The sequence below is a fragment of the Amblyomma americanum genome, chromosome 2 (assembly GCF_052857255.1).
Source record: "Amblyomma americanum isolate KBUSLIRL-KWMA chromosome 2, ASM5285725v1, whole genome shotgun sequence".
Classification (NCBI taxonomy): Eukaryota; Metazoa; Arthropoda; class Arachnida; order Ixodida; family Ixodidae; genus Amblyomma; species Amblyomma americanum.
In genome coordinates, this window is record NC_135498.1 from 10793265 (window position 1) to 10810474 (window position 17210).

Consider the following 17210-nt stretch of genomic DNA (forward strand, 5'->3'; position numbering starts at 1 on the left):
CCGTGGGAAGCGCGCGCGCTGCCCGACCTGGCTTCCTAGGCTGGAGGGGAGGCCGCTCTCAGCTCACTTTGGACTCGCCCAGCAACCGCGTTTCTTTCCAAAGGCCGCGGCACGGTGCGTGGGTTTTGCTGCCGCGGTTGCGTTGGACCGGCGCAAAGCGCAGACACAGGCTGCCGTCTGGAAGGTTTCAACCCATATGGCGACGCGTGCGTGCCCCCCTCCACTTCTGTGCTCTAGCCGCGCCGCTGTGCTAAGCGGTTTTATGTTTGCGAGCTAATAACGCTCCCTTTTCTGTCTTGCTTGGCACGAGAGGTAGGGCGGGTGAAAGTTTCAGCTCTCTTTATTGCTCATGCTGCGTACTGGGCAATGTTGGTGGCCCTCGGTTACAGGCAGGCGCTGCGCCCAGCTAGTAGCACTCGTCTTGTGACGCCGTGCAGTCCGCGTCACCCTCGTGTAGAGCGTTCGAGCAGTGCGCACCTGGTAACAAAACACTGAAATTACAGAGCAGCCCCCGATTTCTGGGAAAGTACTCGTGTCTGTTTTGTTTGGGGGGTCTATTCGGCACTACTCTGGCGCAAGTGTTGCCTCTGGAACCTAGCAGCTGCGACAAGACTGGATGTGTTTGCACGGACGTGTATCGCCCTAGCGCTCTACACAAGTGTGACGCAGACTATACACAGTGGCTGCAGAAGCACCCCGGCTGCATTGCTTTCAGGGAAGATGGGGCGGTGGCGCACTGAGGCGGCTAGTATGGCACCGTCCAGTGCGACGCCGAGACATTGCGGCACTTGCTATACCATTACAGAGGTTGCGAGAACACTTTTCCTGTCCCTTCATGCCAATGTGCAGAAGAACGTTTGGGTCAGAAAGTGACTTGACCTGGAATTGCCTCGCAACGGTGGGACGTTCCCTGTGCGTCGTGACAGGCAGTGTTAGAACACGTATGGCGATTCTTGAAAAGTGGCAATTTTGAGGTAATAGTGTCATCGTGCATGCGTTTATTACGCGGTACGTGCAGAATTTTTGGAGGCCGGAGTCGCGCTAGTGGAAGTGTTTTAAAGTGCCCCTCAGCGTTTGAAGCCGCGAATGCTACGTTACTGCCGCTTGTACCCGGTTATATGTGACACGAGCGTCTCGGAAAACGAGACGCCGGTGTTGCATGAACGCAGGTTGTGGCGAATAAACAAATGCACACCGTCCAGGGGCACATAATTGTTTGAAAGGAGCGGGGCCACATTTCTTCGCCAGAATCGGTTGCCGTGCACGCTTTGAAATGTTCCGGAGATCGGGCGCATTGCGGAACTTGCACTCACCGTTCCAGTTCGCAGCGGGTGCGAGTGAAGATGTTCTAGCGGGGGCCTAATTGTTTTCCCGTTAGTGAGCCGCCAAAACGCCGTGTTTTATAATTGATGGTCCCCAGCTTCAGACGAAAGTGCATCACTTCCCCGTGACTGTGGTGTCGCTCTAGGTGTAGCAGCGCCTTATTTCCAAGGTGAACAGAGAACCGGCTGGGATAGATAGTCACGACGGCCGTTATGAGCCAGGGTTGTGTGCCGCAGGCACCGTCTAACAAAGTCATTCTAGTGCACGCTGCATATTTTCTTCGGCTGCAGCACGGCGTGCACGTGCGGAATAATTTTGAAAGTCGGAAAAAGAAAATATATGTGTCCTTACAGGCGCCTCCACAATGCAGCACAAGCTTAAAGAAACTCCGCTGTTTTCGATAAACCGAAGGAAGCGGGCTTGAGGACGAATCCTACCACCGAGCATATCTGCCGTGCGGTTGAGAGAAAAAAAAAAACAACAGGAAGCAATCACAATTTGGGCAAAGGGCTGAAATAAAAGGTGCATGAATCGCAGATTTAATGAATATATTCCTGTACTTCGCTGTGAAACGAGAGTCACCTGTGAAAGGGATGCCCCGGGGCAGCCGTTCTCTACTCCGACGTCCGGCACCGAGGGAAGAGGCAGTCTCGGGTGCCTCGCTAACGTTTTTCCTCAGCGTAACGTGAAAAACTCGTTAGCGCCGCAACTGGGATAGAGATAAGTGCGTACGTGGCAGCTTCGATCTAGAAGTCGTCGGCGGGCGTACGGCGTGGCCGTCCCAGCCAGTCTCCGCTGCCGCCAGTGCAGTGCACTTCGGGGGAGGGCGCTGTCGCTAGGTCGCTCTCGACGCTACTGCGGGAAAAGCGGGGGGTGCCACGGCGGCCTGGAACAGCCGTCGGCGAATCGTCCAATCAGAGAAGCGCGCAGCTGTCGCGGCCTGAATGCAGGGGAGCTGCGCGCGCAGGCGCTCTGGCTAGGAGGATAAAATAAGCGCGGCGCAGCCGGAGAAAGAGAGCAAAAAGAAGAACGCGACGGGGAAAGAAAATAAGCTGACGTCGCTTCGCTGGCTGCGTTCTGTAGCCGACGTGCCTTTCCCTCTGCGCTGTTGGAGGCTTGAGCCGGCAGTTTTTCTTTTTTTCTCTTCTCTCTTTCTCTCCTCGGCTCTTTTGGGCCTTTCAAACTCTGATGGCGGCTGGTTCTCCTTGCCCTCGTACCTTCGTGCTTGCGCGGGCTTCGTTCGTTCCTCCGGGCTTATTCTCGGGCGCGCGCGAGCGTTCTTGATGCGTTCGTTCTGGTTTTGCTGTGCTTTTTGTTTCATTTCTTATCTCCCTGGCTTGCCCTATGTACGGCGCGTTTGCCGGGGCGCCGCCTGGCTCGGTGTTGCTCTGGTTGCGCTGCGGGGGAACTTTTTGTTCGTCGCTGCTGTGCTGGCGGCGGCGGGGCGCTCCGTGCTCCGCTGCTGGCTCGCTGACGCAGCGTGCAATTTGGACCGGCGTGTTTCTTTGGCTGTTCGGGAAGGGAGGGGGTCCGCCGCAACTTCAGAATGACGCTTCATTTCTTTTTTCTGCACTTCTTTTTCGGCCTGCTCGTTTCTCCGGCTCATCTCGTCCGCTGTGGGAACGCGCGTCGTCGTGCGAAAGAGGGACGGCGAATGGAAGAAAAGGGAAGGGGTGCGATTTTGCGAGATAATTACGGGCCGTCGAAAACTAGTGCGAACGTAATTGCGCTCTCCGCAGGGCAGAGCAACCCTGGCGACTTCTGCAGTGTCCGCCTGCGGCGGGCGAGCTGCGCTTTGCAGCGTGGGGCGCGCCGCCGCGCCTGGTTTTTGTCTTGCTTCTGCGGCCCGTGGTGCCGAGAATGTAACTAAAGGCGCGACGTGGATGGTACCAGATGAAAGGCTTCGTTTGCTAGACGTGGAGGGCAGGGGCTGGAGTGGTGTGGAAGCGTTATTTGCTTCGCCGTTGGACGTGCCGGGCGCCTCTGATGAGAGCGCCCTCCTCCGACGGACGGATAACGCTCGAAGCGCTCTGACAGTGGCGGCGAGGTACAAATTTCCGCTCACTTGGCGCTAACGCGCTTGAAACTTAGCGCTGAACGCAGCTATGCGAACGTGGCTTCGTTTTTGGCATGGTTTAGATGACCGACATGATAAAGGAATGGGGTTTGTCTGGCGCATCTTCCTTTCCTATTCTGTTTCTGCTCGGTTTCTTTAGTACGGCAGCTTTGCACGCATGACGCACTTGAACTGCTGTTTTTATAAGCGTAATTATCGCGTCGGCTCCGAAGGGGTGCAAGTCTGGTTTGTCGCGAGGCTGCGGCCCCGGGTTCAAGCAGCATGTATTTTCATATAAGCCCGTTGCACCGTTGGCGCCGTTGCTGCATGACTTCGCCAGTTGAAAGATACGCCGTGGCTTTGTAATTATCCCACTCCCAGTAATAAATATTTGAAATTTTGGACAACTCGATTGTGCCACCGTGACGCATGCGGCTGTGATCTTTGTCAGTACCGACCAGAGGTGGATTGTGTGTGGTTCATTTTTCCACTATGCAAGACATTCAGCCAATACTGTCGTACCATTTTTGACCAATTCGTTTTTTTTTGTATTTCTTTTTACTGCCTGGTATGTGTACCCCGAATAAAAAGAAATAACAGGCTGAGTTGAATTCCGCGGACCATGGTTGGCGCGTATTGATAAAACCGGGCCGAACTTCGTCGCACGAACGAAGCTGTGCGTGGCGCACGGGACACTGCTTGGGCATCCCGATAGCAGCGCGCCGAATGGAAGTGCAGTATTGCCCGAGGGAGCAGTACCGGTGCGCAGTGCAGTGTACACCCAGCGCAGATGAGATCGCGGACGGGAGAGCCGGGGATGACTGCCTTAGACATTTCGGTGTATGCGGGCGTTGGTTTCGTTGCAAGCAGCATTACTGGTCTCTGTGTGTTTGGCTGGCGCCACCGGAGCTCCTCGGTTTGTTCGTCTCGACCTCTAACTGCCTGCACCCGCGGTGCTCTCAGTTTGTCTTTCGGGTCGTGGGTGGAGAGTCGGCTTGCGCTCGGTTAAATTCGCACTAACCCTGGTGCCACGCAAACGTTTGTTGGGTCGCTGTAGGCGCAGCAGAGTAAACTGGTGAGCCAGCTGCGTCCACTTTGCGATGGTTAGTTTCCCGGATCGAGGACATCGGCGGCCATTCATATAGCGTACCGTTGGCCCGCGCGTGGGCGGAAGTAATTTCCCGGCTGTGATGTATGCGGCTACGGCGCACATTTTACGATATGCCCACCTTGCCTCCGCGTGGGCTCCGCTTCCATCAGAAACGGTCCCCTGGCTCCTTCGGTTCTGCAAACGAGGAAAAGAGAAATGGCACTGGATATGCTTTGCGGCACGCGCTTGGCTTTATCATTTTTTGTTCTTTCCCTAACGGCTCTCTCTCCTCCCTTTCCTGCCCGGCGTTCCTCTTCACGCCAGGATGACTGCTGCTGCAGCCTCGGCAGCGGCTTTCTTTTCCTGGTGACGTAAAGTTGCCCAGCAATGCGGATGTTTTCATCGCCCGCTGATGCCGTGTGCTGCGAACCGGGGCCGGAGTTGAAGGGGGGGCGATCGGTCTGTTCGCGGGCTGGGGTCCCGCTATGCTGACGGCACAAAAAGTTCCCTCTCAGCTGCCGTCGCAGTTTCTGCTGCTCCGTCGGCCTTATCGTCCGGATCCCACCTTGCCTGGTCTTCGTCGTCAGGGTGGTGGCGTGTCTTTGTTTCCTTTTCTCTTCCCTCTCTCTCTTTCCTGCCGGCCCCCTTTTTGCTTTTCCTCGGCTAAAACTGTCGTCGAGTCGCGCCATCCGCGTAATCCCCGCCCGAGGCCTTGTTTGGAACGGGCCGCGACGTTCCGTTCCTTGGTCGGCCGAGTATTGCTGTATGCTGGCGCATGCTTGTGACTCTGGGTTGCGTCTAAGAAAGGGGAGAGGGCAAAGTTGATAAAAAAAAAACCGCTGGCTCCTATTACGCCGTCTGTTATTTCGCTTTGCTCGCTAGTGTGCGTCAAAGTATGCGCGAAGGGAGCTGTTGTCGCGGTTCGGCCGGTGAGTAAAAAGTCCAAGAAAGCGCTAGTTGCACGATGCTGGAAGAACAGAGGGCCAGCTGCCTTGTGCTTCTTTTGGGAGGGGGAATGCGCGCGCAAGACGTCGAACAGAGATGAGCATGGAAAAGACTGGTCGTTTGGCGCCTTTTGGCACATTTTTTCAGCCTCACACGCTTCCCTGAAATTGGCAGTAATGTTTGTGGCAGTAATGTTTGTGTCCAGTGGGAGCGCACGAAGTCCACGCCGGCCGTTGCTACAGGCTCCAGAGGAGGGCACTGGCCCGTGCGTTTTGACTGCGTGAGATGTGTGCTGTTGCGACGAGCGTGAAAAATAATAGTTAAAAAATAAGCCACATTGCTGGCCTCTACCCGTGTCCAGCGACTCCTGTCTTACTGACCCTTCCCCTATTTTTTTTTTTTTTTCACTCCACATCGGTTTTATTTTCGCTGGCCCCAGTCAGGTGCTTTATACTCGATAGCGGATGCCGCGGCCGTCACAGACCTTTTCCTTACTTTGTATATTTTATTTTCAAAAACTCTTTGGTTCTCAGTTGATCGTTTAGTTGCGTTCAATGCAGGTTGCCACTGGCTCCTGACAAGACAGCGGTCGCCATTTCAACTTGCACAGTCTCTTCTAATGCTGACGGATTAATAAAACGCTACGAAGTAAAAGGCTGTCGCCATGGCCTTCGACTTCGACTTGGAGACGGGGGTTGCAAGAATCGGCTTAAATGCGCTGTAAAATAAGCGAGTTGTAAAATGAGGCTACCCTATCGCTTAGCTGGAGGGGAATAGCTGGGCGTCAATGCGCATGCATAGAACGTTAACGCCAAAGGAGCGAACAGTGTGGTTGCAGTACCCCTGTCTGCGCCGACCCGTTATCGCCGACTCTGTCTGCGCCGATTCTGTTCTAAGACTTATCTATTCCCTCATTCTGGGCGGACATCTCACTTGTGCCGTGAAGGTAGGGAAAAAGTGCGGGTGAACGCCACACTGACCGCATCTGGTCCAGCACGTTGAACCATCACCGCTGGAGTGCGTGTGTGGAGCTGCACGAAGCCTGAGCTGAATCCGGTATTCGTTGACGGAACCACATGCAGCATGCGTGTCGCAGCGGGGAAGGGGGAGGCACTGTACATATAATCGAATTGCTGCTCTGTTACTTAGGAGCCCCGTGTTGCGTCTGTTTATCCTACTCTGTTGAAACCACCGAGGCGCGGTGCTGCTGTCACCAATCCGTTCTTGGATTTCATTAAAAGTGAGTCCGCACTGGCAGTTCTGCCTTGCTGAAGCCAGCCAGTCCCAGGGTTGTGATCCATGTGTGCCTGCACGATACTGCCAGGGGGAGGGTGTTGCCTTTGGTTGCTTCTGGTGGTTTACCCACGCGGCTTAAGATCTGCACCGATGACTGCCTCAGATGCGGACCGTATGTGACCGGGCGGCAAAGAAACCCTATGGCGCCGTTTATGTAGCTGTGGGGGACAGCACCTGATTGTCTTACGCTACGGTTTGTTTGCGGGACGGGTGCATCAGCGCGTTTAACGGACAGTAACTTAGATACTTCCGGTGTTGGTACAGCATGTCGTGTCTGCTGCCAACTGTTTACAGACAGTCAATGAACTTTATTAGCTGAGTGTGAATGGCGGAGCCCGTCATAACGCAGCAGGTCGACCCTCCGGATGGCCAAGAGATTATGCGCCTCGGCGACCCGGTCAGCCCGTTGGACAGCCGAGTGTTCAGTTTGCATGAAAGACGTTGAAAACGGAAGATGCATTCTCAACTTGGAAACACGACGGTTGAATCTGTCGCACCTGGCCACATTAACGGGCCTGTCTCTACTGCTTGTGCAGGTATGGCAAGGTGCAGAGCGTGAAGATCCGTCGCGATGCAGACGGCGTGTGCGCGACGGTGTCGTTCATCGACCTCCGGTCGGCGGCCAAGGCACACGTGGCCGAGAACAAGCTGGACGAGCGGCTTCTCAAGACCGAGTACTACGAGCCGGCCGCGGGGTTCGCTCTCCACGCCGAGGACGGCGTCCCCGTGGCGGCGGCGGCGGCCTCCTCTGCCCCGCCGCCCAGGGCCCCCCCGCCGTCGGCTCTTGCGCCCGGGGGTGTCGCCGGCGGTGGGGGCGCATCATCGCTCGTCGCACCGGGCTGCCCTCCATCGGCTGCCGTCGCGCCCCCTGGCGCCCCCTACGCCCCGCAGGGACCCGCCAGGAACCCCAGGTTGGTGTCTCTCCTGACTTTCCTTGCATCTTTTTTTGTTGTTCGTCTGTGTCGACTTGGGGTGCCGTGTCCCCCAGAATCTTGTAGTTTCCAGTCTTTGTTCCACCGCGTGTTCCAACACTAAGCTTGCCACGAAGGATTTGATTTGCGTTCGACCAAGCTCTCCGCAGCCCTCTCACATGTTGTAAATGGTGCGGTCCGCTCTGTATACATTGCCGGCGCGAGCCAGGTCCCTAATTGATGACATTGCCAGACGGCCGCGACATGCTTTAGCGACAGTTTTAAGGCGATTTGGCGTTGTAATTAGATTATGCAGTAGTCGACAGTCCGGGCACACTGCTCACTTGCAGATGCACAAAGACACGCGTTCCCTTAGTTCAATAGTCGATCATGGGGAGTTCCAAACAAGCGGATTAGAATCGGACGTGACGACAGCTGGCTAGCTGCTGTGTCCAGTGTCGCAATTTTCTGGCATGCACCTGAGCGCATCGCATCATAAATGAAGATCGCGAACATGGTGGCACGCCGAGATACTGCTGAAGTCTCGTTCTGTTGCGGCGTCGGCGAATTCTTTCAGCCTGGCCGCCAGCGTCGAACGTGCTTAGCCGTGTTTTCCCCCCCTGATGTGCGAACCTTGTCGCGTTACTGGAGAAGGAAAAGGCGCGTGAATTGGCGCCAGCCAGCGGCCTTGAAAGGAGGCAGTGGTGCTGGCCGAGCTCTTGGCGTTGTATTTTCCTGCGCCGTGTCTGCATCCTCCTTCGCCTAGACGTATACGTAGACGTAGATTTATCCTCTCCGTTGGTAATTAGGGACGGACGACACTCATTATATCGACACTCGTTACTCTGTGTCGAGGACAGTTCGGCACCTCGGGGAGCGACGCGTGTTCCTACGATTGCTCAGATTAGTCGCTTGTTGCTTGTGCGCTGCCACTTCGGACTCTTGGGGCTTACTGAATGAATCCGCCTTATTGTTACTTGCGAAGATACGATCATGCGCGCTTGTAGATTCCTATTTTCTCTTTCGGTGCAGCCTTTTTTTTTCCCTAATACTTCGCCCATTTTACGGGGCGCTGCCCTGGGTGACGAGTGACGAACGAGTGTTTTGCCGCTGCTGTTGGCCAAGGCGTTTGGATGGTTTGCTCCCAGGTGTTGTGCTCTGTTTTAGGGCTGTTTGAAGTCATTATTTCCCAACAAAAAAAAAATTGTGACAGTGTGCTGGCGACGTTCTTTGTGCGCTAGGCCCTGTCACTGCTTTTTTTTTTATATTTATTTTTCTGTTCAGCGAAGCACAACCACCTGGTCAGTGTGGTGTGAAAAGGTAGCTACCGCCTAGAAAATTTGTCTTTCAAGCATTAAAAATGAGACACAAAAAAAGAGGGGGGGGGGGGAAGAAGAGTTTGCGCTTGCAGAACTTATATAGCTTTAGTCCAGCGGCCTCGCAGCCGCCTTTTTGCGCGCTCATTGTAGGCTTCCAGTTGAAGTCGCGTGAAAGCGTTGCAGTTGCTTGTTGCGGTAATAGCACCGAGGTGGTGCGGAATGCACATTGTCGTGGTGCTCGCCCACAAACGGACTTCAGAGCTTGTTTCTTTGTGTTTTGGTTTGCGTACTGTTTGCCTTCCTCGGTGCAGTAGCTTTAACGGGAGTATAGTTTGACCGAACAAGCGAGCGAGCTAGCCCGCGAAGTGTATTACCTTTTCGAAAAAGCAGACTCCGCGTATTTAAAAAAAATCACACACACAAAAAAACCAGGGAGCAAATGAATGTGCCTGCGACGTTCTCCGAAAGAGGAGGTGTTGTGTGCGTGTGTGTTTTGTGCGCACTGGAGCCCCGAGAGCCAGCCCGGTCGGTGTTGGTGCCGATGCTGCGGATACGCCCCCGCCTTGCTGCCTCCCGGATACACGACGGCAGCCGTGTGCAACCCTGGAGTGTGCTTGCGGCAGTGCCCGCCGAGTGAATCAAGAGGCGCCGATGCAGTGTGCCGCCGCACGGATGGATTATTATCGCCGCCGAGTTGTGACAACCGCCTGCCCGCATCTTCACGTCACTTCCACCACATTCCCTCACACATCCAACCGCCTGCTCCCCAGTTCCCCTACTGGCCCCCGTCTCTTCCCCACATTCCCCAGTTCGGTGGGAAACTACAGCGGACCGTCTCCCAGGATTACCCTCCTTGGTTTACACACTCCCATGGTTGTTGTTGTTGTTCTTGAGTTTTGCGTTTTGCACACCGCCCCCGAGCAGCAGCAGCAGTGCCGGCGAACGTGTGTGGTGACACGCCCGGATTAAGCGCCCAGCCATGGATAGATGGCGCCACCGGTTGTGGTGATGCACACCTCCGACACAGCCCCCCACCTTCCGCCCCTCTCCTCCCTCACGTGTGTGTGATTGTGACGTCACTGCGACCGGCGGAATCGCCGCTGCGGTGCCTGAAGCCTGCAGCGCCGACCGTTCTTCGTCTTGGAGTATACGTGACCCTGGATTGCTTTGCCGGTGGCCGTGAATCCGCCCATGCCGACCTCGCGAAAGGGAAAAAAAATGCAATGTGCGAAGATCACAGCAGTGTGTCTGAGGTGTTAGGAGAGTTCGTTCGCTGGCTCGCTCGCTTGTGTCAAAGCAAAATACTGACCGCAGGATATGCTTTACTATTGAAGCTTTAGACAGTTTAGTGCTAGTGAAGCTTTAGAACAGTTTTAACATAGCGCAATTCGGCGCTTCGCTGCCCTAATCCGCTTACGCTGGACCCAAGCTGCGCCTGCGCCGTGTCAGACTTGGTGGAAGCATGGGTGGCAAGTGGGCGCTCCCTCGGAGCCATCTGCGCATGCGCTACGTTAAAGCTTTCTACAACTAGCGGAGACTGATGAGCGTCTACGATCGCCAATCGATCTCACGCATTTGTCTTCCCAGCAATATAACTCGGTCATGCCGGCTTGCAGGCCTGCCGTATTCCTTAACGATTCTGCGATGTGCGCACTACGTTCGTCTTCTAATTACAGCTCGGTGCAAACCATGACCTAACCGTCCCGGCCTGCAGTCCGGCTTGGTAACAAGCGATGGTCGCACCGCTCGCCGTTTAGGTACTGCTGGCTAACACTGAGTCGCGCCTGACCTTGAATGGGGGAAATAAAACAAAGAGGAGGAAAGCTGCCTGCAGTATTGGCGCCGAAAACGTGCCCCCTGTCGGTGCTCCCGCCAGAGAAGACGACCTCGTTTTAACGTGCGCCGCCAGACCCGCATAACGAGTCGCCGCCTGCGTGGTCCGCATGCGAGCCACGTGGCGCGTCGAGGAAGCACGGGGGCGATGAAAAGTGGACCGCGGAGTGGCATGACCAGAATCGAAACGCCACGGCGCCTCCGCTCGTGCGATGGGCGCTCGTTGCCTGCGCCCGTGACGCGGCTCCCCTTGCCTGTCCTCCTTCGGTGCGCGCACCCTTCGCGTATGACGTAAGCGGTAGTGGTGTCTGCTGAAGTTGCTTATCTCAGCCCGGAGGCACTTTGTAGGTCCCGATTGTACCTCATCCCGCTGCTACTTGCTATAAAGTGGGTGTCTCGTGAGAAAGGCTTCAAGGCGGCTCCTGAGTGCTCCTGGCCTTTCCTGCACATTCTGTAATCCCCAAGCAAGATTGGTCATAATAACCGGCCCCGGCTTGCACACAACAGGCTAGCTTCCACTGTACAGAGAGGAGCAGTGATGTGGAATGCAGATTCTGGTATTGGTTGTTGTAGTTGTCCTGGAGAGTGTGGCTGTGAGCGCGCAGTTATGGCCGTCCTAAGGAAGTGGTGTACTGTCGGATATACATACTATACTGCCAGTGCGTTAAAATAAGAAACAAGAGAAGCGTTCACAGTGTGCTGGGGTTTGCCACCAGTACCTGTGCCATAAGGAGAAACTCCACACCTTAAGCAAGAGAACGGGGGTACTGGGAGGTAGCTTCCGATTACTGCTACGTGCCGGCGTGCTTCCGCGACACTTCTGATCCGCTAGTTCTGTGCAATTGGTGTGTGTAGGGCACGCATTTCAACTTCGCATTGCTCTGCTGCTTTCTGCAGTCGGCTTCGCTAGGCGGATCTCCTTAGTGCGTCCGTCTGCCGTGTGTCGAAAGCTGGGCACGCTATCGAGCGGCTCCCGTGTACGCAGGGGTGAACCTGTTCTGTTCACTCAGAACACATTTGTTTCCCTTTAGTTCCATTGTGTTCAAAGTCGGGGAACAAGCCGTCGCGGTGTCTTAGTGGTCATGGTTCTCGGCTGCTGACCCGCTAAAAGCGAGTTCGATCGCGGCCGCGGCGGTCGAATTCCGATGAGGCCAAATGCTTGAGGCTAGTGTGCCGTGCGATGTCAGTGCTCGCTAAAGAACCCCAGGTGGTCGCAATTACCCGGAGCCCTCCACTACGGCATCCCTCATAGAGCCTCGGTCGCTTCCGGACGTCAAACCCCCATAAAACCAATGTCTGGGAACAGAGATTTACTGATACTGTTCATTCTGCTTTGGTGACCTTTATAACAGGCTGGAAACCACGTTTTTTCACTTCTTTTTTTACAATGAGCATTTGACACGCGTGCATTGCACATAATCCCACATTACGCGCAAGTGGTGTGTGGTCACAAAGGCCCTGATTTCTGCGAATACACGCTTGTTTGCCCCCTTCCATGCTAAAAACTTTTCTCCCCTTCCTCTTTTTTCTGCCTCGTCGTGTATCCGGCTGCGGTGTGGATTCTCGCCGGGCGACCTTTCCAAAGAGTCCGCGCGAAAACTTTCCAGCGCCGGCCCTGCTTTCGCATACCGCACGGGCGGCGACGGCGAGCTGCTTTTCCGCGTCGCATATCTCGTCTCCTCCTCGCCCTCTACACCCACCTCTCTCTCCTGCCCCCCTTTTTTACGCTCTTTTTCTCCGAAAGTTGGCCGCTTAAAATGCGGACTGCGTTGCCGTGCGACCAGTCGGCGGCGCTGGCCTTGTCGTCTCTCCCCGAACAGCTCCAGCGGAAAAGAACTCTGGAAAATGAAAATGCAATAATGCAAGAAGGCAGAGAGCGAATTTCTGGAAGCGAAATGTGAAACGAGAATAAAAACCCTGCGCCCGCCGTCCGACCTGATTCGGGTTTTTCCCGTCGTTTCGGCGGACAATGAAAATTTCGTCGCTGACGCTTTCTGTGCGTCCCCGCGTGTCTCTCTCTCTCTCTCTCGGCGGTGCGTGACGCGGGTGCTGTATATTTCTCTCTCCTCTAGTGTCCCCACTGCCACGTTATCTGTGTTGTCCCCGCGTCCTCAATGTTAGGCGCGTTTTTAACAGAGAACAAAAGAAGTGGCGAGAATTGTTTGGCCCGCGCTAGCACGCATATGCGCTACCCCCTGCACGCAAGCCGGCGAGAAAACACCGCGCCCTCCCCCTTTTTTAATACCTTGACTTCGCTTGCGATGCTTCGGAAATGCATCTGCTGTCGTGAAGAAATCGGGCAGTGGAGGAATGCACGGGTTACTAGGCCAACGAGTAAACAGAGGGCCCTGTTTATCCGTACAATTGTTTCGTGTTTTTGGGCTAATTTCTTTTGACCCGCCGCGGTGGCTCAGTGGTTAAGGAGCTGGGCTACTGGTCTGGAGTTCCCGGGTTCGATCCCGGCCGCGGCGGCCGCGTTTCGATGGAGGCGAAACGCTAAGGCGCCCGTGTGCTGTGCGATGTCGGTGCACGTTCAAGATCCCCAGGTGGTCGAGATTATTTCCGCAGCCCTCCACTGCGGCACCTCTTTCTTCTTTCACTCCCTCCTTTATCCCTTCCCCTACGGCGCGGTTCAGGTGTCCGCCGAGATGTGAGACAGATACTGCGCCATTTCCTTTCCCCCAAAGCCAATACCAATTTCTTATTTTCTTATCGCCCTCACACGCGCTTTCGAAGCTCGTCTCCTAGCCTCGTCTTGTGCGTTGCCTATAAAAAACTCGTCCGTGGAGATACTTGAGGGCCGACCTCGTGGCTTGAGTGTCCTGGCATTCGCTAGGTCGAGGTTGTTGCAAGCTACTGGTGGGGCACTCATTTGCTAGCCAGCGCTTGCGCGTGTCGTTCTCTCGCATGTGTCCTCATTTGGTGCGCTGTTAGAGAGTTTTAGCGAAGCGGAAACGTATTAGCGCAGGCATACACTCGTTCACCGGGCGCCGACTGCGCACGAGCAGTGCCCCCACTTTGTCCCTCTACTGCGCGTGCGTGGAAGCCGGTATACGCTTACGATAGCAAGTTTCCGCTGCGCTAGAACCTTATATTTTCGCGACAAGCTGGATGAGTCTTTCAGAGTTAGCGAGCGACGCCACCAAAGCTAGCACATCGCGCTGGCTGCTTGCGGGCGCCTAAAGTAAGCTCGCCGTCAGCTCAGAGTAGTGAACTGTGCAGAGCAGAGAAAGCGTCGGTGGGAGCCATAACTCGGGCGCCGCAGCTACTGCCTTTTGCGATACCTAAGCATTCTCCTTTTATGCCTTGCATTGTCCTGCCTTTTCGCCATGAGAAGTGCAAGTACCACTGCACAGTGCGCGCTACTGTATGCAGTTTCCGCTGTTTGCGAAAACAGACGAGAAAGGGTTTTGCCGCGTGGTTCGCAGCTTGCAGTTTGCCTCTGAAAGCGCTTGATCGAAGCAAGCGGCCAGAAGAAGACAGCATTCATTCACTAATGCCCCGCGTCGGAAAGTATCACTGACGATGTAGATTCCAGCATCGCTTGAGATGAAATGGGAAAGGAGAAAGATGGTCGCATTGCCGAACCCACCCCCCCTTTTTTTTTCTCTTGTCGCCGGCTGCTATCCGTGCTTTTAAGCAGCGAAAATTGGACGAAGCGAGTCGCCGCAAAACAGGTGACATCCGTTATTCGCCCTTGCCTTCGCTATTTCATCATGGGAGCGCATCGCCTCCCGACGCCAACGGTTGCGCGCAAACGGGAATCGGCCCGAAACAAAGCGCGCGTAGGCGAAAATTGAATTCCTCGCGCAGACTGCACCGCGTTGCCCGCCTTCCCTGTTCTGTGTGTTTTCTTTCTTCTGCTGGGGCCAGCCGGTGATCCATTGCTTGTCCCTCCGACCTCTTCCTAGGGGAGGGCGAACAATCGGTTATTCCGAACAACGGCCGTTGCCTAACGCCCCCTGGGGGCGACAGAGATCTTCGGATACAATTACGTTCCCTCAGTCTGCTCTTCGTCTGCTGCTGCAGCGCGCGTGTCGAAATTGTTTTCGCTCCCGAGCACCATTGCGCGAGAGTACCGGGGGGTGTCGGGAGTTTGCGAAATTATTGCGCCCGAATCGTTCTTCCCCCTCCCCCTTGGCATCCCCTCCGCACTCATTCCCGTTATGTAATACTTTTATTGTGCCATGCGCGCAGCTCAGGAGCTCTTGTGTACGGGCGGTGATAGAGCATGGCCGGGTACGGTATCGTATAGTGCGACCACTTAAGTTTTCGTTTTTTTTTTCGGACCTGTTCAAACAGCTGTTGGGGTGAACACGTGTTGTGCGAACGCTTTCCTTCGTTTTCACACGTTCCCGAACGCTCAGCGCGATCGGTCGAGTCAAGGAAAGCGAATGCCTCCTGTGTGTGCGTTTTTTTTTTTATTTTTTCAGGTGGAAAGCTCTTCGCCGCGTTTCGGAGCACTGCTCACAGCTGCGGCTAGATTTGTTTGTTTTAGGTTTCTTTTCATTTTTGTCCACGCGAGATTGTCTTGGCGTGATAAACAGCCTGCGAAATTGGACTGCGTTTTAAATTTATGCGCCGCGTGACCCCCGATTCTCGAGCCCCCTTCGCGTTCATTGCGCCTTGGGTGCATTGGTTGCCACCTATAGCGACTTGTCATTGAAACGTCCCTTGTATTTTCGAATTGAAATTGGTTTTTGGGGAAAGGAAATGGAACCCGACCGCGGCGGCTGCGTTTTTATGGAGGCGAACGCTAAGGCGCCCGTGCGCTGTGCGATGTCAGTGCATGTTATAGATCCCCAGGTGGTCGAAATTATTCTGGAGCCCTCCACTACGGCACCTCTCTCTTCCTTTCTTCTTTGACTCCCTCCTTTATCCCTTCCCTTAAGGCGCGGTTCAGGTGTCCAACGATATATGAGACAGATACTGCGCCATTTCTTTTCCCCAAGAACCAATTATTATTATTATTATTATTATTATTATTATTATTATTATTATTATTATTATTATTATTATTATTATTATTATTATAAATAAAAAATGGCGCAGTAGCCGTAAGGGAAGGGATAAAGGAGGGAGTGAAAGAAGTCTGTAGAGGTTTAAAATCAGTGGGCCTAGTGTTTCCTATCTGCAGCTGCTGTTTCTATATGTGCGCGCATTCAGCCTGGTTTTCACCGCTTACAATCTTTTCCGAATGTTTAGGAGCGGCTGAGACGTGCAGGTGTCTCCATTATGAAAGGTGTCTCCATTATGTCTCCATTATGACATTTTCGCAAAAAGACAAAATATCTTGGTCATTTCTGTACTAAAATTGAAAATGTATGCTGGATATTATACGCCAAGGGAAAAACTAGTTAGACAACAGGAAAAAGTGTGCTCGTCACGCATAATTACTGAGTAGTCATTAAGTCAGTGCTCAGACTGTTCCCTTTCATATTGGAGGGACCTGTATTACATCCGGAGCTGTCACCTCAGCTTTTTAGGCTGTTCGTGAAATAGCACCCACTTGGGAGATGATAGCGCGCTCCTGCATGCCGAACACGTGTTCGCGGCACCATTCCGCCTTATCAATCTGGCGACCCGAACCTGCCGTGTTTATTGAAGTTGCATCCCCCTCTGTGTTTGGGGATTTGTGGTTCGTAGGGGAATATGCACCGTTTTATGCGGTATGCACACACAAGTGAGTGTAGCGGACTCGCAGCTTTTTCTGCGAATGTGCTACACCTGTGAGTGAGTACTTTCTTTCGGGATAATTTAGCGTCCTTCATGTGGCAAATATAGGTTTTTTTTTAATTACAACGACAGAAGGTAGTAAGTAATATCTCTGCAAACCATGGACGTCCTCCTCCATTTTCATGCCAATTTTGCCGTCAGTCATGATAATTTTGTCCTCTGAATTCAATTTTGAAAACCGAAAGTGATTTCGCAACCCCTCGGGTGTGTGCGTCTCGCGAGAGGTGAAGCGTCGTCGGACACCGGAGCGCTGAGGGAGTTGCCTTCTCCGGGGAGGAGAGGCGCATTGAGGCTTTCAAACCTCGCAGCTTTAGCAGGCTGCGAGGTCGTTCGAAACTGGGCTTTGCCCGCGAGGGGCGCAGCGGGGTGTATGGAGCTTCTCCCAAGCGAACACCCCTAAAGAAAGCCGGGCGCCAGGCCGGGGAACGCTTGTAGAAGTCCAGAGCGAAACGTCTTTTCCCCTGCAAAGGACCGACTTCCAGGCAGTGGCGTCGGCCGATCCTCATGACCCTGCTACTGTGGCAATGCAGGGAGTGTCACACGAAAGGGGATGGTACTTTCCCTCCATCCTAGGTAGCCCCCTCTCTGCTTTGTCACGCGGCTCCCTGCTTTGTCACGCTAGCAGACTGGTGAGGATCGGCCGTGTCATTGGCTGGAAGTGGGTCCTTCGAAGGGGAAAAGCCGCTTCGCTCTTGAATTGT

General features: G+C 54.3%; 1 protein-coding gene across 1 annotated transcript in view; it reads left to right on the top strand.

Moving 5' to 3' along the window:
- LOC144120556 (uncharacterized) overlaps positions 1-17210 on the top strand; it is a 199478-nt gene that overhangs the window by 124351 nt on the left and 57917 nt on the right. The window contains exon 2 of the mRNA XM_077653090.1: positions 7247-7621. Coding sequence (XP_077509216.1) covers positions 7247-7621 — 375 coding nt within the window. The remainder of the gene's footprint in view (positions 1-7246; positions 7622-17210) is intronic.